Raw genomic sequence first — 24,617 nt, 5'->3', positions numbered from 1 at the left:
ATGGATGACAGAGATGGCATCGGTGATAAAATGGTCACCGGTTCGGTCCGGACAATGTTTTCAAATAATTAACTTTTTGGCCACTCCAGCTGGAGATGACTGAGTCAATGTCGATGGCATTAATTGAATATTGAAGAGATGTTCCATCTTCTCTAGATGGACCCGTCTATCTTTAGCTGTCATTTCGGCACATTATGGACAGATGGATACATTATGAGCCTCGCCCAAGCACAAAACACACTCGACATGCGGGTCGGTGATGGAAATGGTGCGAGGGCAATTCGGGCATTTTTAAAAACCCGTTGCAAATTTGAAGGCCGGGCAGCTGTTGATGACTTTCTGACAGGAAAATTTCGTTAAAAGGTATCGACCAGGGGAAAAAAAAAAAAAAAAAAGTACTCACCGATCGGTGGTGAAAGGGAGACCTCTATGAAGGGGATGAATTTGAGAAATATTTTAACTTTTCTCTGAGGAAAAACTGTGTGAAAACTATCACACAGGGCTCCTTCACCGCGATGCTAACTGTAGCTTGGAAAAACGAAGACTGAAGGGAGACCCCTGTGGCTCGAGGGATCATGGCATGCTGGGCATGCTCAGTGTGCCAGTCAAAAGTTTCTAGAAACTTTTATAGAAAGTTTTTCGTCCAGTGACGTCACCCATATGTGAGGACTATCATCCTGCTTGTCCTGGGATAATCACTTATCAGCATAAATATAGTCCACTATACTTACAGAGCCTAGCAACCACCCAAGAGGTTTCAAAAAGATGTTAAACAATGTTGGCAACAGTGGTGAATCCTGTGGGACTCCACAAGGACGTTGCCTAGCTGAGGACACCGACTGGTCTACTTTAATAAAAGCTACTTTTTCAGCCAAAAATGAAGCCAGCCACTGTAACATTGTACCATCCAGCCCAGCTGCTCTACATCTATTCAATAGTAGCCCACGGTCCACTAAGTCAAAGACAGAGATATCAAATACGATCAACATCAACTGCTGACTTCTATCCAGTAAACAGATCTTGAAGCGAGTTACCAATCCACAATAATACACCACCTCTTATCCCATGACTTTTTAATTTCCCGAGGAGTCCTTTATGAAGGACTTTGTCAAATGCATTCTGAAAATTCAAAGAAATACTATATAGCTGCAACAAAATTTAACAAAGAAAATCTACAGTTTTAATACAATGTTCATCTATAACCAACAGCAATTCAGCCACCCACCCTTTTCTCTCTTTTTATATTATTTCAGTGGAATAAACTTAGAAACAAAAATGGCATGTTGATCAATGTGCTCTATGACATTCTGCACGTTGCAAAAAACAGACAATCTCGGAGGTGAGGAGACATTACCTGCTGATCTCGTTCAGATTTCCTGCTTCCCTGCGGCTGCCTACCTGAATTAAGGTTTTTACCTTCACTTTCCAACTGAAACGGGACTTCCGGGGGTAGACGTGAGCCTGCCCCGACGGTATCCAGTACAGCCAACCATCGGCTGCAACGTCAATAGGAGGGGCCAAAAATTTACATAAATTGATTTCTTGACGGCGTGTAGCTGCCGACGGCGCGCTGCCAAAGCCGCGCGCCCCTTAGGCGCGCCGCTCTGACCGGCTCCGACCAGATCCGCCAGATTCGCCGGATACACAGGTAAAGCTTTTCTATAAGAAATATTCTGATAAAAGTTATTTTTCTTTAATCAGGAGAAACAGCTGCAAATAAGATAACTTGTATTGTAAGATAACTCCTCAACCTCCTTAAAGAGAAGTGTATTGATAAAAAAGTAAGCATAGCCTCTGCCCGTCTGGAACAGAGTTTCGCTTAATAGTTATATTTATGCCGCATATGAAACGTAAGGCCAAAATCAGGCCAATTTCAAGCACTCCAACAGTGAACTCTGCTCAAAGGACTGTGACAGACTGGCTTAGTTCCCCACAAAATACCCCTGTTGAGGGGGCCGTTGTGGGGACTGATATGGAGCATATTATATCCCCACTGGCCGAGGACATCTCTCTAAGTCCAGGGGCCCCGTGCACACCAACACCTCCAGGCAAAGAAGGGATAATATCCCTCAATAAGCCAATAAATCCCCAAGGAGAAACTGGGAGCATGGAAGAAAGTGAAGTAACAAATGGAGACGAACTGGAGATTTTGAATGTAAAGACTGTATCCCCCACAAGTACAGATACAAAAACTGAACGAGACCAAACATCTGAAAAGGGTATAAAAGGAAAAAAGGAGGTTGCAAATGAGAAAGCAAATGTTGCTTACCTGATGTAACAGGTGTTCTCACAGGACAGCAGGATGTTAGTCCTCACAAATGGGTGACATCGAGGATGGAGCCCTGTACGGAAAACTTTTCTGTCAAAGTTTCAACAAGCTTTGACTGACACTAGCACACTGGGTGCACTGAGCATGCCCAGCCTGCAATTATCCCTGTGAGCCACAGGTGTCTCCCTCAGTCTCGTCTTATAGCTAAAAAGCGCAAGCGAAACTAAAATAAAAGTATACAGACCCAACTCCGCGGGGTGGCGGGCGGGTTTCGTGAGGACTAACATCCTGCTGTCCTGTGAGAACACCTGTTACATCAGGTAAGCAACATTTGCTTTCTCACAGGACAAGCAGGATGGTAGTCCTCACAAATGGGTGAGTACCGAGCTGAGGATGCCCGGGAATGCACCAGATACACCGCAGATGCGCAAAGGCGTAACGACTGAGGTGGAAATGGGAACGGAGGGCATCCGCAACACCATAATGGGTTCGTGGAAGGATGTTGGGTAGTGAATTGAAAAAAGTAAGAGTAGGCGGACTGGCCAAACATGGAGCATGCCGGCTAGTCAAATGTAAGCAATAATAGGCTGCGAAGGTATGGAGAGGACTCCAGGCTGCAACCTGATAAAAAAGTACAAGCAGCAGTAACCAAAGGGAAGCTGTTAAGGCTAAGACGGACACAACAGTATGTGGATACCCACAGTGTTGTAGTGAAATGTCTGCTTGTTGGTAGGAAAGGAAATATAGACCACTTAATCAGAAGGATTAGGTCTGTGTGGCCACTGGAAGTAGCAGCTTGACCCTTGCATGAAGGAAAGAGTCAAGTGGAATTCACATGGAATGCAGTGCAATGTAGATAGAATGTAAGCGCAGCATTACTGTCCAGGAATGTGGAAAACCCAGTCTCTCCCTAGGGCGAGAGAGAGAGGTTAGGAAAAATTAATAGAGTATTTCCTGAGGAAAGGAGATACAACATCTACCTGAAAAGGATAGAAAGTTGAATGCGTAGAACTACTCAGTGGCAGAGGAACGGAGTCAGGTGAGTATGGAAAGAGTGCATAACTCACGGACCCTGCTGGCAGGAATGACATTAAGAGGGAAAGAAGTTCCCTTGCCAAACTGTGGAAGAGAGGAATGGAAAGGCTCAAACGTAGAATGTATGAGACTTATAAGGAGAATATATATGTTCATTCCGTGATTAGAGAAATAGAGGCGGCTTGATCAGTGGATAATCCATGGTAAGCCGACTCAGAGAGGATTACCGAAAACGGGAACCCAACTCCCAAAACGATACACCTCCTAAGAGAAAGGTGTATCTATGTGGAGGATGTCTGGAGAACAGAATCCGAGGGAGTAAGAAAAAATGGTGGAAAAGTAAAAGGGGTAATACCTCTTTTTTTTTTTTTTTTAAGCGTCAGGAGGTAAAGCCTGCCATATTAAACGGCAAGATTTATGTTTAGAAGGTTTTGTGACGCTACCAGAACCTAAGAACATCAGTAAGTCTATGATTTGGGACTGACTGGTGAGGGAATAAAAGGTTATTGATATGATGGATTGAGAAGTATGGGAAGCATACTGATCTCAGTCAGGGAGTGGGGAAAAGAATACTGAACCCCATCCCAGTTCAACATTAGAAGAATGCTGGCTACGAGAGGCAGCAGAAGAGATATATTGAAGAGGCCTTTGATGGAAGAAAAGGCATCTAAGGGAACGCATAGGAAACATGTGTAGGGAGCAGAACCTGTGCATCGTATGGAATGATGCAGACGCAGAGGAAAGTTTAGTTAAACTCAGCGTTAAAAGATTTGCCCTGTACACATGTAATTGAGACCATTCGAGAGGATAGAACCTACGTGGAGAAGGTCAGATAGAGCGTTCATTAAATCTCTTAGATATGTGGCCCAAGGACACATGAAGTGAACAAGGGCCAAGGGTAGAGCTGCGCAGCTGTCTAGCAGAGCAGCTAAGAGGTTGTGCGTGCTTATGAGTTGGAAAGCACATTGTCCCTATGCTGTCTGTCTGTATGCACAAAGAATTGTTGCAAAAGCAGTATTGGAAGGCATAAGGGCATAACTCATGGGTGCAACGTCCAGGACGTTTATGAGAAACTATGCTGGAGTGCAATAGATGCATAATGGGTTGACAGCTTTCAGGAGAAACTTTATAACCCTAAGGAATTGCGAGCATGAGTCGAAGGAGACTAGGTCCTAGTTCGAACTGGGATAAGAATCAGGGACGAAAGCAATGAAACCACTTAGGTCCATTGAGTATAGAATGTCACTGAATATAACCCATAGCAGTTTTGAATTATGAGAAAAATGCATAGTGGGAAGAAACCCCATAGCCCAACCATGAAAAGTTGAAAGGCTGAGGTTATGGAAAATATGCGCAGGGACATATAACAATGTATCAGAATGTCTGTGCGCATGCTGGACAAGAGGGTCTTAAGACTGTGGTGTCCAGAAGTGTTACAGAAGGGATTTATGGCAGTGACAGTAATCCCAGTTAGTAAATGTATAGTGAGTCCTGAAAAAAGTGAGAGCTCCTTGCATGTACTGAAAGTGGTTAGCAGTAGTCTATGCAAGGAAAGTGAATGATGTTACACTCCGCAGAGAAAACAGCATTCACCAACAGTGATGCAAGAGACAGTTCACTTACCGAAGCTGGTGCCAGCGGCAGAGCTTGGGGTTGTAATGTTGACTTACCATAAAGCACATAGAAACATTAAAATAATGTACTTACTGCAGTATGGAGTGATGGTAACAAAGATACCATTGTACCTGTGACGTCTAAAGAAAGTTGGATTTTCTTAGGTTCAGGATGTGCGGAGAGTAACTATTTTCTGTTAAAAGAAAGAATAGTGCAATTAAAACTCCCCAACCCCCCTCCCTTCTCCCCTCTGCACTTCGTAGCGCCTGGGGGAGTGTACCGGGACTTTGGTACAAGGTGGGGTGGCCGCTCTGATATCTGACCAGATGGGAGACCAAGAGGTGTCCCAATGGAGGATATCATGTAGGCTCCTGCAGGTGTGTGAGCGGTAAGTGGTACCCGCATTTCTGTATGCTGTACAAGGAGACACTGAGACCTGTGGCCAGGCCTCAAGGTGGACTTGTACATGGGGCAATGGTTGCTGAATCTCATGTTTAGCAGATCAGCCAATGCAGCTGGACCTTGGTTGGGAGGGAACCAAGAGTCAGAGCATTGGTCGGCACAGGGACTTGTTACTGACAAGAGAAGAAGCCCTGCTGCAATCCCAAGAAGATAGAGGGGTTCTCCTGATATTGTGGCTAACATAGCTAACATAGTGATATGTGACACTAATACAGTTCTAAAAGGCACATGACCCAGAACTTTTCGAACCACGGTCCGAATGGGAGAACACAACTCTATGGGAATGCCGCCGAAGCGGGTACTTACCATCCGACGTGGATCGCCGCAAGACGAGCCGGTGAAGATTGTTGACCCCGACGGTCTCCGGAGTCCTCGAGGGTAAGGCCGGGGACGTAAACGTCCATCTCGCTCTGAAACCCGGTATGGTGGCACAGGTACAGAGGAGACAGGCCAGGCGTGAGTGGCGTTTAGACTGCTAAGTGTAACAGATGGCCATAGTCCCACACCACTTGACGGTGGGGCACGCCAGGAACAGAGGAGCCCTAACGGAACTCATGTTCCCTTCCCTCATCACAGCGGCTCGATGTGTCGTGACGCCAATGCAGAAGCTGACGGACCTGGATCCGGAAGTTCTGGATCACCAAGGACTGCCAAAACTGTAGGAACAGTGCTGATGGCAGTGGTGATGTCGCTCTGCCCGAGCGTTGTCCAGCCTGGAGAAGGATGGCACCGATGTGCTGGATGGCGTCAGCGGCGGACGATCACGATGTCGGCGATGATGGGTGCCACGGTGCTCGGCCCGGTCTTTCCCCAGTGCCGAGATGGAAGCCCTCGTCGTCCTGGAAGGCGATCGATGACGAACTGTCAGCACGCCTGCTCTGCTCCTGACACAATGGAGTGTCTTAAGCTAATACGGGGCTTAAAAAAGAACCCAAAGCGTGGAGCAATGTGAGGAGGCGAGGGTATTATGTGGCGGTGCTATGTCGGTATTGACGATATTGAAGGCAACCTAAGGGGCTTCGAGGATATCATCAAAATGGGTATGAAAAATCGTCGATGACTGGCCAGGAGAATGATGACAGTGACGGGCACTGACAGCAGTGGCATAGGTATCTTTGAAACGATGTGGAATCGAATAATCGAAAAACATTGCCGTTATTGAAAAAGATACCGGCATCGACTGAGTCGAAGTCGAATCAATAGGGCGTCAAGGACACCGAAGGAAAACGGAGGTGTCGAGGGCATCGATGCATGGAGGCGGGCATTTATGCCGTTTGTGGCATGGCCACGGGCATCAACTATAGGGCCACAGACGTTGACGGTATCGATTTGGACAGACTCAGATTTCCAAGTGTACATGGCATCGGTGCCCCAGACACGTGTGTCGGTGGCATCGATATGGACACGTATGGAATCGATGGCATGGATCTCCCAGTCGATGAATTCCATCCCGGCATCAACGCCAGTCCTGGAATCGGCATGGGCATCGATGCCAGCCATAAGGCTGGCATTGGCATCAACGCCCATCCACGGAATCGAGCCGGCATGGATATCCACCGATGGGACCCACCTGGGCATCGAATTTCACCGATGGGAGCAGCCTGGCATCGACTGCCCTCGATGGATGCATTCTAACATAGATGCCCATGGATGAAACACCTGGGCATCGGTGTCCATCGATGCAAAAGGACCCGGCACCGATGCCATCGACGGACGGCCATCTGGCACCAATGCCATCGACGGACAAGCCATCCGGCACCGATGTCCATCGATGGGGACCATCCGGCACCGATGTCCACCGATGGGGACCATCCGGCATCGATGCCCACCGACGAATCGATGTGGCACCGATGCCCCCCGATGGAAAGGGCTGGACATCGGTGGGGAGGATGGGGCATCGATGGCATCCCCAAAAGGGGGGGTGGCATCGATGAAGTGACCCTGGGATCGTTAAAAAGTGTCTCGGGCAGCGGTGGCGGCGACCCGAGTATGCATGGCAGTGACTAACAGCGTGTGCGTCAATGGCATGCATCCGGGTAGGGACGGCACCGAGGAAGCCCAAGGAAAAAAACAGTGCGTAGGAGGAAAAAACCTGGTAGCACTGAAAAGCAAAAAACATGGATAAAGGCATCAGGGCACCGTGGGGGGGAGGGGCGCTGATGACATATAAAAGCCCAGGGCGGTTTAGGCGGGTCCCGGTGTAGCGATAGGGTATCGACTGCGTGAGGGTACCAGGGAACGAAGGACTTGAAGCTACAGAGGTCCTAAGTTAAGGAAAAAATCCCTACCCCACTAGCATAAGCAAGCAGAGTGTCACAGAGATACTCGCAAGCTGTTTAAAGCTAACTGAAAAATGGGGGAAGGGAAGGCTTCAGTCAGTTAACAGCCTTAAGATAGTGACAGGAACCGACCGAAAAATAAGAATTAGTACTCACCGAGCGTCGTAAAAACGTACGCGGAGGGAGACCTGTGCAGGGAAAAGTGTTTTTTGAAGTGAAAAGTTAAGTGTTTCCATGAGGTAATTAGTTAAAAAATCCTCACAGAGCTCCAACCGCTATGCTGACTGCAGAGCGGAAAAAAGAAGACTGAGGGAGACACCTGTGGCTCACAGGGATAATTGCAGGCTGGGCATGCTCAGTGCACCCAGTGTGCCAGTCAAAGCTTGTTGAAACTTTGACAGAAAAGTTTTCCGTACAGGGCTCCATCCTCGATGTCACCCATTTGTGAGGACTACCATCCTGCTTGTCCTGTGAGAAGAAAATATTACATGAATTGACTGTGAGACCTAAAAGTATATCACTAGAAACGTTATGGACATTTTTGACTAAATTGGACTCTTCCATAAATAATTTAACACAGGCAGTAAATGAGACTAATTCAGTTGTGAAAAGTAATGCAGAGGTAATGATAGCACAACAGAAAGATATGAAAGTTATGGAACAAAGGGTATCACAAATAGAAAAAATTCAGGTACATCAGATAAAAGGAGAGACTGAGATGTTGAGGAAGTTAGAGAATATAGAGAATTATTCCCGGATATTGAATTTAAGGATTATAAATTTCCCAATTACTAGCAAGGTAAATCCAATTGAACTGTTTAGATCTTATGTTCTACAAATATTACAGATACCGGAGGCACTTATGCCAACAATAGTTAAAGCTTTCTATATTAATACTAAAACAAATATTGGTACCGTAGTAAAAGAGCAAACACAAGTAGTTGAACAACAAACAATAGGAAAAGCTGAGGAACAAAAGAATAATGCTGAGCTATCACTAGACTTATCAGAACTTTTAGAAAAATCTCAGGATGAATTAGTAATTGAGAAGAGAGGTAACATGTTAGTCACATTAGCCTTTATTTCGGATAAAGAAAACATATTAAGATACTTTTTTCGAAATAGATTGAAAACTTTCTACGGTTATAAAATCTGGATACATCCAGACATAGTTAAATCAACGCAACTTAGGAGGAAAAGATTTCTCGCTCTGAGACAAACTGTACTTGAAAGAGGAGGGCAGTTTTTGCTTCGTTATCCCTGTAAATGTATAGTCAAAATGAAAGGGCAGACTTATCACTACACTGATCCTGAACATCTCAGTACACTTGTGGGATTAGATAAGTCGGGGGAGAAATAGATAGGAAGGGAAACTAGCTTACGTTTACTTAAAAAAAGTGTTTTCATTGTAGTTTGCTCCAATATATTACACTTTCTCTTTATTTTTCTTGCAATAGATTACAGAAAAATGGAAAAATAGATATACATAGTTTAATAATTTGCATTGATATTTTTCTTGTTCCTGTTCTGTATTTTACAAATACAATAGTTATATTTATGTATTGTATTTAAAAATCAATAAATAAAGAATTAAAAAAAAAACAAAAAACAGACAATCTGTATCTTTTCTGTCATTGGCAGTGTCACCTGTAGTAGCAGCATTACTCAGATGGTGCATACTGTAAACCTGCTGAATAACAAACTAAACAGCCCTAAATTCAGTGTTTCTTTAGCTGTTATATACTGAGTCATCTGATAGAATCATCAAGCCAAAGCTTACATTGCATAGCCCATAAAGTTTGTGGACCCGATCCTCCATTAACTTTACCAATCTTCAATTCCATTATAATACCTCATTATCTAAATCAAAGTCATAGAAAGGACCGCCACTCACAAATTTCCTAATGTGAAGATCCAATGCTATTCTCTATTCCAGTGCTTGTCAACCCAAGTCCTCAGGGCACACCTAACCAGTAAGGTTTTATTTATTTATTGCTTTTTATATACCGACATTCATTGGGAGTATCATATCGGTTTACATTCAACATGAACTTAGCTTAACACGCTTTACAGAGAACTTTATAAATGCGACAACTTATAAACTGGATAGTTAGCAAAATATGTGCTGGATTGTCCAAATTTACAGACTAACAGGACAAGATATTGACTGGAAAGCTAGGTAATTAAATACACTGTAAGAGTTTATCAGGAAACCCGACTATACATAAATATGTACTGGATTGTCGGATTTTACAGACGAATAGGACAAGATATTAACTGGAAAGCTGGGTAATTAAATACACTGTAAGAGGTTATCAGGAAGCCCGACTATACATAAATATGACAAATTATAAACTGGGTAGTTAGAAAACTAAGTACAGGGTTATCCGATTTTACAGACGAGTAGGACAAGTTCTTAACTGGGTAGCTAGGATATTCTATACAATTCATAAGAACATAAGAAATTGCCATGCTGGGTCAGACCAAGGGTCCATCAAGCCCAGCATCCTGTTTCCAACAGAGGCCAAATCAGGCCACAAGAACCTGGCAATTACCCAAACACTAAGAAGATCCCATGCTACTGATGCAATTAATAGCAGTGGCTATTCCCTAAGTAAAATTGATTAATAGCAGTTAATGGATTTCTCCTCCAAGAACTTATCCAAACCTTTTTTTGAACCCAGCTACACTAACTGCACTAACCACATCCTCTGGCAACAAATTCCAGAGCTTTATTGTGCGTTGAGTGAAAAAGAATTTTCTCCGATTAGTCTTAAATGTGCTACTTGCTAACTTCATGGAATGCCCCCTAGACCTTCTATTATTCAAAAGTGAAAATAACTGAGTCACATCTACTCGTTCAAGACCTCTCATGATCTTAAAGACCTCTATCATATCCCCCCTCAGCCGTCTCTTCTCCAAGCTGAACAGCCCTATACAATATAGGGGGATTTCAGGATATCCACAATGAATATGCGTAATATATAATCTGCATATAATGGAAACAGTGCATTCTAATATCCCATGAATATTCATTGTGGATATCCTGAAAATGGTTAGGTGAACCCAGAGGACTGGGTTGAGAAGCATGGCTCTATTCAATAGAGCAGTGTCAAAATCACCATCTCAGCATGGGAGGAGCATCTTATCAAAATACACTTCGAGTCACTGACAGTATTATTCTACTTCCATATGTGCCACTAAAGGTGATTCCTTTCGCAAATGTATCAACTTTTATGTTCCACAATCCAAGCCTTAAAAGGTCTGGTAATTTTTCCTCCATCTACAAGACATATTTAAGTAGCACGATGCAGACACATTTAGGTAGCACAATGTCTTGATTAAGATGGAAAGTTGACAACCTTTGGTAGAAACTTTGGATAGATGCGGAGCACCACCTTATGGACAAATTGCATGTAAAGAGGATAATGAACTAAACCTTAAGATTTCTGACTCTTCTGGCTGAGGTTACTGCTACAAGGCAAATTAATTTTTATGTTAGAAAATTGAAAGAAGCAGATTCCAAAGGTTCAAAAGGCAACTTCATCAGTTGTGCCAAAATCACGTTCAGATCCCATGGAATTATAACTGGTGGTTTAATATCCCATAAGCTTTTCATGAATTTGAATAACGAATGAAAGGAGATAGACTTACCCACAGATTGAACAAGGTAAGCGGTTATGGCACTGAGATGTACTTTTACTGATAAGATGGAAAAGACCTGAACCGTAAGCTCTTCTAGTTGACAGTTTTCTGTCAGACACTATTATATCTCCAACTTTTTAGGTAAAGATAATTCTGTTATTGAGCGTTCAACATCCAAACCATCAAGTTGAGGGAAGTAAAATTTGGATGAAACAGTCATCCCTCAATCCTCTTGAGTTAGTAAGGATGGATCTGACCTGAGAGGTATCAGAGGATGGTTGACGCACTAAACTAGATTTGTGAACTATTCTTGTTTGGACGACGTTGGAGCTAGGAGGATAAATGGACCTGATCTTTGAACACTTTTTGCACTGCTGTGGCTATGAGTAGAATCTGAGGAAAAGTGTATTGTACATAAGATCTGTATTCCACTTTAGTAGAAAACCATTCTGAGCTGATCTGAGTTTTCTGGGAATAATGGAGCAAAACTTTTCTAGTTTTTTTGTTTTACTCTGGAGCTAACAGAAACTGCATAGATTGATCGGTTTGTTGGTTGTTGATTGCTGAAAAGACTATGCATGTGGTTGAAATACTTTGCTGAGGTGATCTGCTAATGTGTTGGAGATCACTGGAAGGTAGTTCATTTGCAGGACAGCCTGAGGTTTGCTTGCCCATTCCCATATCTATTGCTTCTTGGCAAAGTCCATGACCCTGTGCCTCCTTGTTTGTCCATGTAGAAAATGGCAACCTAATTGTCCTTTTGAATAATAATGCTCTTCCACTGGAGGAGGTAAATGTTCACTGGTGCATAGAGAATCCACCCCCTACCCCGGGCCCTCCAAGTTCAATAAATTATTGTTGGGGTCTAAGAGGGGGCACCCACCACCCATCCAAACAGCAAAACATGACTCGGGCAAGATATGAGGGGACCATGGTGCCGACCTGGGCTGGGGGCACTCTGAGCTCTTCCGATGGATACCAATCATCTTTTGGAAGTAATGGGGGGCAGGAGGGAGCTTGGGGGATGGCCTGCACCAGACCCCAATGATGATTTATTGGACTTGGATGGCGATTCCCTATGCACCAGTGAACATTAATTTTTCATTTGTGGTGGGGGAGACAAGCACGGACTTTGTTTTATTGAAAGTGGGTGTGGAGAGGAAACAGCTATTCTAGGTTGGCAGGGTTGTGGGGGCCATTGTCACAGCATCAGCTGATATTTTTATACTTTGGATGTTGGGGCCACCACTCGAGGCAGCACCAGGGTGAGGGGGGGGGGGGAAATCAGGTTTGACCCCTGCACACTTTCTCGTTTTTTGGCCACAGTTTGATTTTTTTAGGTTGGCCTCTTGCAATCTAAAACGGAGGTATCAGGACCTGCATTAGCATCTCGATGCTCCTGTGTTACATTAACGTTTTCCCAGGAGCTGTAGCTAAATTAATGTGGCTGACAACTATCAAAGTCAGCCATGTTAATCTATTTACATGAAATTACCTATGCAAAATTCATGCATGCAAATCCCATGCAAAGCTCACTGGAACAGGGGTGGGAAGCTGAGTTCAAATATAAAAATTATCAGGAATATCTATTTATTTGAAGCTTTTTATATACCGAGGTTTATCTTATATTTATATTATATTATATATATATATAATATATATATATAGGTTTATATTATCGTGCAATGTTTGCTGTTTAACATGCATTTTAGGGTGAGGCATCACCCTACAGGTTTGTACCCAAGTCAAAAGGAGGGTAAAGTGACTTGCCTAAAGTCACAAGGAGCGGCAGCGAGCTCTGAACTTGGTTTCCCTGGTTTGTAGCCCACTGCTCTAAGCATTAGGTTACTCCTCCACTACATAACGCTGCACACATTGGGCAACTAGCCAACACCTGGCCATTACAACTGATGAAAGAGCAGGTGATGCCACAAGAGCAAAAATGTGCTCTTCTGGCTGAAATATAAAGTCAGCAGCCTCTGAAAACAATGGCAGGTCTTCCTGAAATGGGGAGCAAGCTTTTTCATTTAACACATTTTGTGGAGTATTGTGATCAGGAATGTACAAAGTAAAACACATAGCTATCCCTGCCCCAAGCAGCTTTCAACATACTTACGCTGGATACTGGGTGCATCTCCGGTCTCAAAGAAGTCTTCCTCGTTGTCTATGTCAGAGTACTTGCTGAGGGAGCGCTTATGAGTGAATGAGAGCACTTCTTGAAGGATATCCATTTTTCTGAGGACCTTGCACAGCCCGTGGATTCTCATGGCTTCTTCATGGCACATAATGGCTTTCTTTAGATGAGCTTTGCCTACAAAAACACATAATCAGGATACTCTGATTCACAGTGTAGCCCTTAAACTGTCAAATGTGAGTCAGGGAAAAGATGCACTCTCCTCCACTGTTCCCTCTAAGCTGTGTGCATGCACACAGATCGTGAACCTTGCACACACTGCAAAACATAGCTTGTATATAAAATGGCATAATAAGCATAACTATATAGTAAAGATATGCATGCTAACTATAAAAAATATGAAATTTTCTATTTAAGGAAATGATATGCTGAAAATAGAATTATCTAGAATTAAACACTTTCCAAATCCTAATATTTGCATTATACTAGCTCAGGCACACTTAGCTCATAGTGTACACATTTGAACTCAGCTTATAAAAAGTTGCACAAAATAATTTTTGTACGCAACACTGCTCGCCCCCATTTTATTTTCTTCCTATTTCTCTGCTAGAGTGTGTAATTAAAGGTACTATCTGGGTACTGGGCAACACATGCCAAGTATTAACAGTCATCCCAACAAACAGGAATAACCTAACAGTGTCTGCCAGAGTAGGGGAGAGCACAAGACTCCAACAGGTTAAACCTTCTACAGCCGCCTCCATTACAAATTTAAAAACTTATAGGACATTGACCTTTCAGTTTCTTTCAGCTGCTCTCTTGCCATTCCCACCCATATCCCATGCGGACTGTGATACATTTCAGGAGGACCTTGTGAGACTGGAAGTTGGATCATCCAAATGGTAGATGAAATTTAATGTGGACAAGTGTAAGGTGATGCATATAGGGAAAAATAACCCTTGCTGTAACACAATGCTAGCTTCCATATTAGGAGTTGCCACCAGGAAACTGATCTAGGCATCATAGTGGATAATACATTGAAACAGTCAGCCCAGTGTGCTGCGGTGGCCAAAAAAGCAAACAATTTTAGGAATTATTAGGAAGGGAATGTGAATAAAACAGAATTTCAAAATGCCTCTTTATAGTTCCTTGGTGGACCACACCTAGAGTACAGATTGCAATTCTGGGTGCCACATCTCAAAAAAGATATAGTTCCACTGAAGAAGGTACAGAGAAGAGCAACCAAAATGATAACGGGGATGGAATGGTTTCCCTATGAGGAAAGTCTAAAGAGGTTAGGGTTGCTCATCTTGGAGAAGAGGACAAGAACGGGTAAATGTATCTGTTATTTACTCTTTCAGATAACCGGACTAGAGGGCACTTCATGAAGTTAGCAAATAGCACATTTAAAACAAAATCAGAAAAAAATTCTTTCAATCGACATAATTAAAATCTGGAATTTATTGCCGGAGGATGTGAATAGGGCAGTTAGTGTAGGTGGGTTTAAAAAGGTTTGGATAAGTTCCTGGAGGAGAAGTCCATAAACCTTTATTAATCAAGGTGACTTAGGGAATTGCCACTGCTATTACTGGCATTAGTAGCATGGGATCTATTTAATGTTTGGGTACTTGTATCTTGGATTGGCCACTGTTGGAAACAGGACGCTGGGCTTCATGGACCCTCTGTATGACACAGTATGGCAACTCCTTATGTTCTTAAAGCATCTCCCCTAGGCAGGGGCAACTAAAGGCAATATGCTGTCTGTGGTGAGAGATGCTAAGGTGCTCCCCACCCCTGCCAAGGTGTGTAAAGGTCAAATTGTCAAGAGGGCCTAAAGGGAGATCCTCACCATAGTATGGTCTTTTATGTGATCTGAAATGGTGGGGAAGGCGAGGCCAGGATTCCCAGAGGAGATCCAGATACGGCCACCAGCCTCTTACTCTTCCCCAGCATTTGCACACGGGAAAATGGGAGATGGGTGAATAGTGGGGTCTGTATATGGCACATACTCAGGGCCGGTGCAGCAAGGGTATTAGTTACCCAAGGTGAACCTTACAAACACGTTTTTGCAACTAAGGATCCTCTGTGGTTGTCCCATGGCTTCTTGAGGTCTGTTATTGTTTAGCCTTCACCACCATAATGAAAAATTAGTTAATGAAAAAAATCAAACAAGTATGTGGTAAGAGATAATACTTACATAAGGCAAGCTTTTCCTTTCCAACACAGTAACACAAAGGATGTCAGCAGATAGAGACAGATAAAGGCAACTTGGTCCAAGCAGACTGCCCAGTTGTCCCTGCCTACAGTCCTCTCTCTCACAATACTTTATATCGCAAGGACTTAGTAGGTTTGATTTTAGGTGGGCTTGCGTAATTCCCTTTCTACTTTCTGGAAAACATGTTCCTGCTCTCTTTGGGACAGATTGCTGCAGTCCCTCTAGCGTACACAAGGTGGTGTTACAAATGACCCAGCATACAAAGCTATGGCTTGCTTGAAAGCAAGAGTGGGTGACATTTCACAAGCTGCACAACACCACCAGAGGCAAGAACGATGTTTGCTGGATATAATCTCATAAGTTAAAACATGCGGAAGGGACAAAAAAACCCAAAAACTTAACTAGGGAGCTCTATCAGAATGGGATGATGTTCATATTCACAGCTTTAAAGTATCTCAGATACACAAAGGCTAGCATTTGAAGCCTCTTGATGTTAGCTTTACACTGTAAAACAATGCATTCAGCTTTCAAAGAGCGCATGTTGTTGAGTCTGCATGAGGAGATCGTGTCACAGAAGATGCCCTACTGTTCCCAGGTGGCGAGGCCATGCCTCTGTAGAAACCAGCGCCTTTGATGTCCTCCCACGTGAGGGGGTCTTGGACTAGCCCCAAGCTCATCACAGCCGGGAATAAGCCAGCAAGAGGCTCCCACTGACGTCGGAGGAGGCGATAACGAGACGGTAAAGAAAAAAAAAAAAGCACAGAGATTTACAGAAACTCTTGCTGACATCAGAGAGACAAGAGAGCTGTAGATTCCCTGCCTTGTAAATCCCAAAGACACAATACCCCTGAGGGCTTATCCTAGCGACAATACTTGGCTTCCACAATAAAACCTGTCAGTTCTGCAGTTGAGGCGCTCTTCCTTTTTTAAGTCTGCTGCTAGGTTTTTAAAGTGTTATCAAGGGATTTAAAAACCAGCCACACAACATGACTAATTTTCTTTCAGTCTCAGATCTTTTCTATTCCCCTGGGATCACAGGGATTCAGCGCAAGAAAGAGGAGCACAGAAAGACTGAAAAACAGAGAGAGAGCGGAAAGGCCTCTTTTATGTATAAACTATAACAAGTTCAAAAGTGCACCACCTTCCCCCGCCCCGTAAGATGAACGCGATCACAAACCTGTGGCAATTACGCATTTGCCCCACAGCGCGCTTTGTCTGCCTGCTACCTGCGGCAGTAATGATATTTCTCCCAAGTTGGCAATCCCCGTCTTCCTACCCCCCGCAGTGGTTATTTTCTTAAAAAAAAAAAAAAAAAAAAAAGAGGCTAGCGATGGCGGAAAGGAACTGGGAAAGGGATGGAGAGAGTCCTGCTGTTTTCTTTGGAATTAGGAAATACTTGGGAGCGAAACCCTCACCCTCCCCCTGGTGGAGTGGTGTGGCAAATCAGGGCCATCCCGCTAGGCCAGAGACCAACACGCTGCACAGACAAAGGAGAGGAAAACAAGAACCGTAAGCATCCAAGGAAGAGATTCAGAGCAGTGGGCGAGGGAGCCAGTTCTTCCTAAGGTACTTTGGTAGGATAAACTCCAGAGCAGAGAAAAAAAAAGAGAGGAAACTACATTTCCCAGGGAGCCTAAGGGGACTCCAACCTTACTGAAGATACAAGTGAAGATTTCAGCTGGATGGAGCCCTGATTCCAGACCAGACACAGAAAGTTCTCCTAGGACCAGAAGAACCTGAGGAAATAGGAACGGAAAGTCCAGACCTCGCATCTGAGAGATGGACTTCAGTCAAGGCCAGTTACGTATATCTGAACTGAGTATTTCTGATTATCTATTGCGTTTGCTTTAGCTGTTAAGCGAGCCGCCCTGCTGCAAATTTGAATTAGGTACTTTTCAATTAGCTGTCTGGCTGCAATTTGGGACTGCGTATTTTTGGATTATTCTCCGGAATGTGGGTTCCAGCAATTAAGGAAACTGCCACGCTGCATCGTATTCAAATTGAGTAATTTTTGGATTTTTCTGAGAACAGGTGGGACTACATTTAAAACGCAATCCGGCACTGGTGCATCTGCCGCTAGTGCCCAGTCCTGGAATAGGGGGAAAGACACCCAGAAACCCTAGTACTGTGAAAAAGTAGTGAGTCCTGTAGAGTGAGAGGCATCGCTAGTGCCGGCGGATCACTTTAACGACCTGTGACAGATGGGTTTGGCTGCTTTCATCTCCAAGATGGAGGAGAGCTCCTTCAGCAGTGAGTCTCTTGGTGAGCAATCTGGCAGAATTTCCCAAATGATGGCAAGAACCCAGCTGTTGGACGTTACGCCGGGCCAATGGCTTATGTAAAATCTTAGCCTTCCCCAGATGGGGAAATTCTCAGACACGGACACTGGGACACTGCTGTGTTGCCCTGGAGTCAAACAAAACACTGTCCTAGGTTGTGGCTGGGAAGCTATCTCTGGTTCCTAGCTGCTCTGCTGTCTGGGTTGAGAGCATGGAGTCTTGACAGGAATGAGGGAGGTGGAGGATAACTCCTCTTCGGAGATAGAAGTGTCTCCTAGGTGCCCTACTTGTATACCTCCTGGAGGATGTGGAGGGTGGGTCACTAGTGAATGCAGAGCGTGTCTGAAGTGTAGAAACGTGCTTTGGTTTTTTTGTTTTTTTTTTATTTGATCCAATGCTTCCTTGACTATTTCCGAAAAGATAGTCTCCTTTACAGCGCACATCAGCAAGCCCATCTTGTACATCTGTCTGAGGTTTGAAGCACACAGCCATGAGATCTGAAAGTGCCGATTCCTATGGCAGAGACTCTCAATGATGTCTCGAAAACATCACAAGTCAAACAGACCAAGTGTTTTCCATGCTCATCCTTGTGCCCTAGTGCTCTTAGGTCATCAGATATCTTCTGAGGAAAACTATCCAAGTGCACCCTAACCTTTTCCAGAATGTTACTATGGTGATGCACTAGTCTCTGTCTTAATTTCTACGCAGGAATCCCTGGTTAAACCCATTGGAGCAGGGACTTCCGGTGGCATGGTGGAGGAGTAGGACGTGTTTCTGCGGAGCTCCGTCCTCCCTTCCCCCCCTAACCATTTTTTGAGAGCTCGGCGTGGCGATTTTTTTCTATTGCACACCGTAAGTTACTCTTTTGTGGCGATAGAAATTTGCACTTGATATTAGAGTGCTGATCGCAGGACTATTGTGGGGCTATGGCGATGAAACCTCCCCGGAGAGGCCCAGAGAAATACCGTCAAACCGAACTTAAGATGGCGCCGTCGGCCAGCTCCCCCTCGTCCCCGGACAATCGAGATGGGAAAGTTACAGAGGTGGTCGAGGCAGTGGTGGCGGCGCTCGATGAGAAGTTTGACAAATTATATCAGAAGTTCGAGGATATGAGCCATCTCTTTACCGAATCTACTAAGCGGCTGACTGAGGCAGAAACCCGGATCTCTACGGCGGAAGATCAGCTCCATGTGCTCGAGGGCCAGGTAAAAGATCTCAAAGCGGAGGCTGATAAACAGGCTAAGAAACTCGACGACCTGGAGAACCGCTCCCGCCGGGGAAACCTTTGCTTTATTGGCTTCCCTGAATCGCTTAAGGACAGTGACTTACCGGGATTACTGGAAGCTTGGCTCCCGCAGGCCCTCGAGCTGCCGCCAGCCCACGGCACTTTGCGCATTGAGAGAGCGCATAGATTGGGACAGAAACTAGTGAACTCCCAACGTTCTCGCCCGGTGATTGCTAAATTTTTAAATTCGGCTCACAAGATGGACGTTCTGCTGGCATACCGGAGGAAGAAGCAGATTGACTATCAGGGCTCCCAGATCCTGATTTTTCAGGATTATTCTGCTTTGGTAGCGGCTCAAAGAAAGGCGTTTTCGCCCATCTGCACTCAATTGGTGCGCCACAAAGTTCCTTTTATGCTTCAGTTCCCAGCCAGATTGAGAATTACCTGGCAGAATGAATCTCAATTTTTTGAGTCGGCTGACTCAGCACAGCAGTTTGTGAATTCTTTCAATCTGCCGACTGGCTGACTGAATGGCTTTCTTATTTGGATACGCCACGTCAAGAAATGAAGAGTGGATTTGCCCTGATGGAGGTTTTCTGGATACATTTGTCCTCCAGACGCTTGTGTTTTGTTCCCCTTATTGGTGATGGGCATTTTTCTTGTTGTTGACTCTGGTTTGTTAGTCCTCATATTGCCCGGCTCAATGTTTCATGGAGACTGACTAACTTTAATGGTTTAGTTATCTAGGGAATTATTTTTCTTACAATTGCTTCCCATATCTTCTTTGATTGTTGGGGGGGGAAGGGAGTGATCCATGCGAAAGGAAGTCTGATTCTCTATGGTTAGAGAATGGGTACGTTTGTTGATGGGGAAGTTTTGGGGTAAGGGGAGGGGGGGGTTGGGGATTGGGGACAATCGGTCATTTGGTAGTCCTGGAACTGTACACTTTATGTTTTGGCGGGAGGCAGCTGATATAACGAGTTCGGGTCTAGGCTGGGAGACCCGTACTCGGAAGCCTCTATTTTGTTCAGATTTTCTGTTTCTTTTCTCACTTACCTTGTTATGGCCCAATCCGTAATGCGAATTGGATCCTGGAATGTGTCTGGGATTGGCTCCGTTGTCAAACGTTATAAAATCTTGCAAGCCCTACAACGTCACCGAGTTCAAATCGCTTTCTTGCAGGAAACAAAACTTGATGCCTTAGAACATCAGAAACTCCGCAGAATGTGGGTGCAGCAAGTTTTCTCAGCTCAGAGTTCTTCCCGTGGGGCAGGGGTTGCAATATTGATTGGAAAACAGCTTTCCTTTCAGTTGGACAATGTGATCGCTGATGAGGAGGGGAGGTTTCTTATTTTGCAATGTCAGATACAGGGTCAGACTTATACCCTCTGTAACTTGTATGCTCCCAACAGCTATACCCACACTTTCTATACCCGGTTGATAGCCTTGTTGGCCACTCATACTAAAGGACATCTTTTGATAGGCGGCGATTTTAATTGTGTTTTAGATCCCAATCTAGACCGCTCCACTAAGAAGGCTGGCCCGGGGGACGCTCCGTCTAAGGGAGTCTCTCTAGTTTGTCAGACGCTCGATGTCCTGGACGCTTGGCGGACGCTCCACCCTTATGCTTTAGAATATACTCATCTCTCCAGAGCACACGGTACGGGGTCCAGGATTGATTATATCCTAACTGGCGCCTTGGACTTTGCCCGAGTGTTGCGAGTGGAGCTGGGCCCCTTGGTGATATCTGATCATACTCCCGTTCTCTTAGATTTCTTGGTTGAGGCGTCGGACTCTTCTCCACGGTGTTGGCGATTCCCACGTCACCTCGTGGGAGATGGACCTTTTCGTGCCTACCTTCAGCAGCAGTGGGCAGATTATGTTGAACACAATGCGCAGCATGAGTCGACCCCCTTGCTGTTTTGGGAGGCTGCGAAAGCGGTGTTACGAGGGGCCCTGATAGCTTATACTGCCCGCACCCATAAAGCTCAGCTGGCGCGTATTCGGCTATTAGAAAATCGTCTGCGGAAAGCTAAGCGAGATTATGAGCGTACTCCTACGCCGCATCATAAATCACTTTTGCATACGGTCATGTCTGAATTAAACTCCTGGCTTTATGACCGGGCGAGGAAATCTGCTTTTTATTTTCGTGCCAAGTATTATCACCAAGGTAATAAGTCGGGTAGGCTGTTAGCGAATATGACCAAGTCCTGGCGCAGTAGGACACACGTGGTGGCCTTAAAGGCACCCAATGGCACATTGGCTAATACGACTGAGGCTATGGGAGCCATTTTTTGCGATTATTACCGCCAGTTGTATCACGCTGAACCGGCCAATGCGGATGCCATTGTAGCCTACTTGGCTAAGGCTGGCCTACCCCGTTTAACTGAATCTCAATTGGAGTTATTAAATCAACCCATTCAGCCGAAAGAACTCCAATTAGCGATTAAGAAGGCCAAGCTTTTGAAAGCACCGGGCCCGGATGGGTACCCGGCCGAATTTTATAAGATTCTTTCCGTTCACTTAGTAGTACCTTTGGCGAAAATGCTAGATGATGTCATAGCCCACCCCACGTCTCCATTGTATCGCAAAAAGGCATTTATAACAGTCATACCCAAGGCTGGACGGGATCCCACCCTGGCAGCTTCTTATCGGCCGATCTCCCTTCTAAATTTTGACATGAAACTCTTAGCGAAAGTCATGGCAACCCGTCTGTCGACTCTCCTGCCGGGTCTTATACATGAGGACCAGGTGGGATTTGTTAGAGACCGTAGTTCCTCCTCTAATGTTTGAAAAGTTATATCCTCTCTAGAAACCTGCCAGTGGCAGGATCTTCCCTCCATTCTTATTAGTTTCGACGCAGAGAAGGCGTTTGACAGGGTGGGATGGCCTTTTATGTATGCAGTTCTGGACAGCTTGGGTATCACTGGTTACTTTCGCCTGGCGATACAGGCGCTATATCATGTTCCGGTTGCCTCCATCATGTTAAACGGTACACTCACGCCCTCGTTTCCCATATGTCGTGGCACCCGCCAGGGCTGCCCGCTTTCCCCGCTTCTGTTTATTCTCACGTTGGAGCCCTTGTTGAATACTATATGTGGGAATGCCTTGATTCGGGGTATCCCCCCCCCGTCCTGGGACGTCAGCCCCCTACAAGCTGGTAGCCTTTGCGGATGACCTTCTGGCTCATCTCAGTTCCCCACAAACATCTTGGGAGGCGTTAATGGGCGAAATGAACAGCTATGGCTCATTGGCGGGTCTCAAATTGAATTTAGACAAGTCTTTGTATTTACTGACCATGCCTGGTTCCCACACGTGGATCCCGGAGGATTTCCCCATTCCTCAGGCGGCTCATCATATCAAATATTTAGGGGTACTCATACCTAAACTACCCCATTTACTGCATCTTGTTAATCATAGGGAACTTCTACGGAAGACAGCGGGCTTGTTCGCTCGCTGGGCTCGTCTTCCTCTCACGCTGGTGGGGCGGATAGCTTTATATAAAATGCTTATCTTTCCTAAGTGGCTGTACGTAATGCAACTCCTCCCTATTGTTTGGACCCGACGAGATTTGCAGACCCGGGATGCCCAGCTCCGTAAATTTCTATGGCAAGGTAAAAAACCGAGAATAGCTCTACAAATCCTTCGTTTGTTTAGGAAGCGGGGGGGTTGGGGACTCCCGGATCTAAAGGTCTATAGTATTGCCTGTCAAATGCGCCATGTTGCGGACTGGCTGATGACCACATCTTACTATACTCCTTTGAGGGTGGAGCAAGCCCGGGTGCATCCCCTGAGTCTAGCCTATATTTTACATAAATCATTGGGCCAGCTTCCGGCTCACCTACGTACCAGTGTGTTAATCCGCCCCAATTGTGTGGCTTGGAGACGGGCCTGTCAGCGATTTCAGTTCCCTCGCGCAGCGACTCACTTTTTACCCCTGCAGGGAAACTTGGACTTCCCCCCTGGCCTACATAGTAACATTTTTGGGATTTGGTATGAGAAAGGTGTAAAGTCTATTTGGCAATTAGTAGATGATTCTAATAAGGTGGTTCCCTTTTCTTTATTGCAAGACCAATATGACTTGCCGAAATCTCATTTTTACGCATACTTACAGGTCAGACACTACATTCATGCCTTACACTTGCCGGATCCACATCACTCTGCTTGGGAGTTTTTGTCAGACTATCTGGATATGGCTGACCCAACGCGTCATAGGCTTTCTTTCTGGTATAAATTATTGGAGGACTCTCGGGTCTTACCTCTTTGGGAAAGGGTGGTCACTGGATGGAATCGGGAACTGGGAACGTCCCTCACGACCCCGTATTATAGAAAGTGTTTTTCCAGGGCCCATTTTTTCTCTGCACCGACTCCTTTGCAGGAACTTCAATTTAAGTTTCTCCATAGATTCTATGTGGCCTCTGTGCAAGCGAGTAAGATGGGGAAAGGTGGTACAGGGTGCTGTTTCAAATGTGGAGCCCCCAGGAGCACTTTAGGTCATCAGTTCTGGTCTTGCCCTCAAATTAGACTCTTTTGGGGCCAAGTGCATGCTTATCTTCAAAGACTATGTGCTATACGCTTTGCGTTTCATATCAATGTCTTTCTTTGGGATGACAGTCGAGGCATCTTTTTCGCTAAGTCAACTACGAGATGGTGGTTTCGCCTGGTGATTCTCTTAGCCAAAAAATGCATTCTGCAAACGTGGTTGGCCCCTGAGTCGCCGACGTTAACGCAATTACGTAATGTTATCCACCAGACCTGCCTGCTGGACAAATATATATTTAAAGTGGAATGGTTTCGCCCCTGTGTACAATTTGTGAACCGCTGGGAAACTTACTTGAACTCTGTATCTCCTTCTGTCAGAAGTTTGCTGCTTAATGATTTACCTATAATCTAAACAGTTACAGAATATATCTCTAACTCTTATTCTCTGTGACAGTCCTAGGTTGCTTATTTTTTCTTTTTTGATTAAGTAAGACCGATTTTCTGGGGGGGAGGGGGGAGGGGGGTCTGTTGGGGGTTGTTGAGTTGTAAGGTTTGTTCTGGAACTTGTGCTTCGCTGTTTCTCCGGCTTCCAAGAGTCCGGCTGGAAAATGGCATATGGTGAGAATGTTTTGTTTTGCATTTCTGGAACCCATGTATGTATTTGAAAATTTGAAAATGTGACTATTGGAATCGTGCAGTGGCTATTGTTTGTTCATATTGTCACGTGTACAAAAATAAATAAAAAAAAAAAACAAAACTCATTGGAGCAGTACAGGATTGGATAGAAATAAGAGAAAGGTGAAAGTAGGTGTACAGGGAACTACATTTCCCAGAGTGCCTCTGCCTAGTCTCTTGGGCCAGAGAACATCACAGCTGACTCAGGCCTGGGTGGAGTAATTAACATCTCTCAGAAAACTTGGGGGCCAGTCTCCTGGAGTAGTGGAAGGGGGAAATCAGGCAGGACAGAGATCACGGGAGAAT

General features: G+C 44.9%; 1 protein-coding gene across 2 annotated transcripts in view; it reads right to left on the bottom strand.

The window, feature by feature from the left end:
- Positions 1-24,617, bottom strand: part of RHPN1 (rhophilin Rho GTPase binding protein 1) — a 186,200-nt gene that overhangs the window by 18,857 nt on the left and 142,726 nt on the right. For both annotated transcript variants that reach the window (XM_029592174.1, XM_029592175.1), the window contains one exon: positions 13,421-13,615. In XM_029592174.1, the coding sequence (XP_029448034.1) occupies positions 13,421-13,615 (195 nt within the window). The remainder of the gene's footprint in view (positions 1-13,420; positions 13,616-24,617) is intronic.

The sequence above is a fragment of the Rhinatrema bivittatum genome, chromosome 2 (genome assembly GCF_901001135.1).
Source record: "Rhinatrema bivittatum chromosome 2, aRhiBiv1.1, whole genome shotgun sequence".
NCBI lineage: Eukaryota > Metazoa > Chordata > Amphibia > Gymnophiona > Rhinatrematidae > Rhinatrema > Rhinatrema bivittatum.
This window is presented reverse-complemented; position numbering and strand designations above follow the sequence as displayed.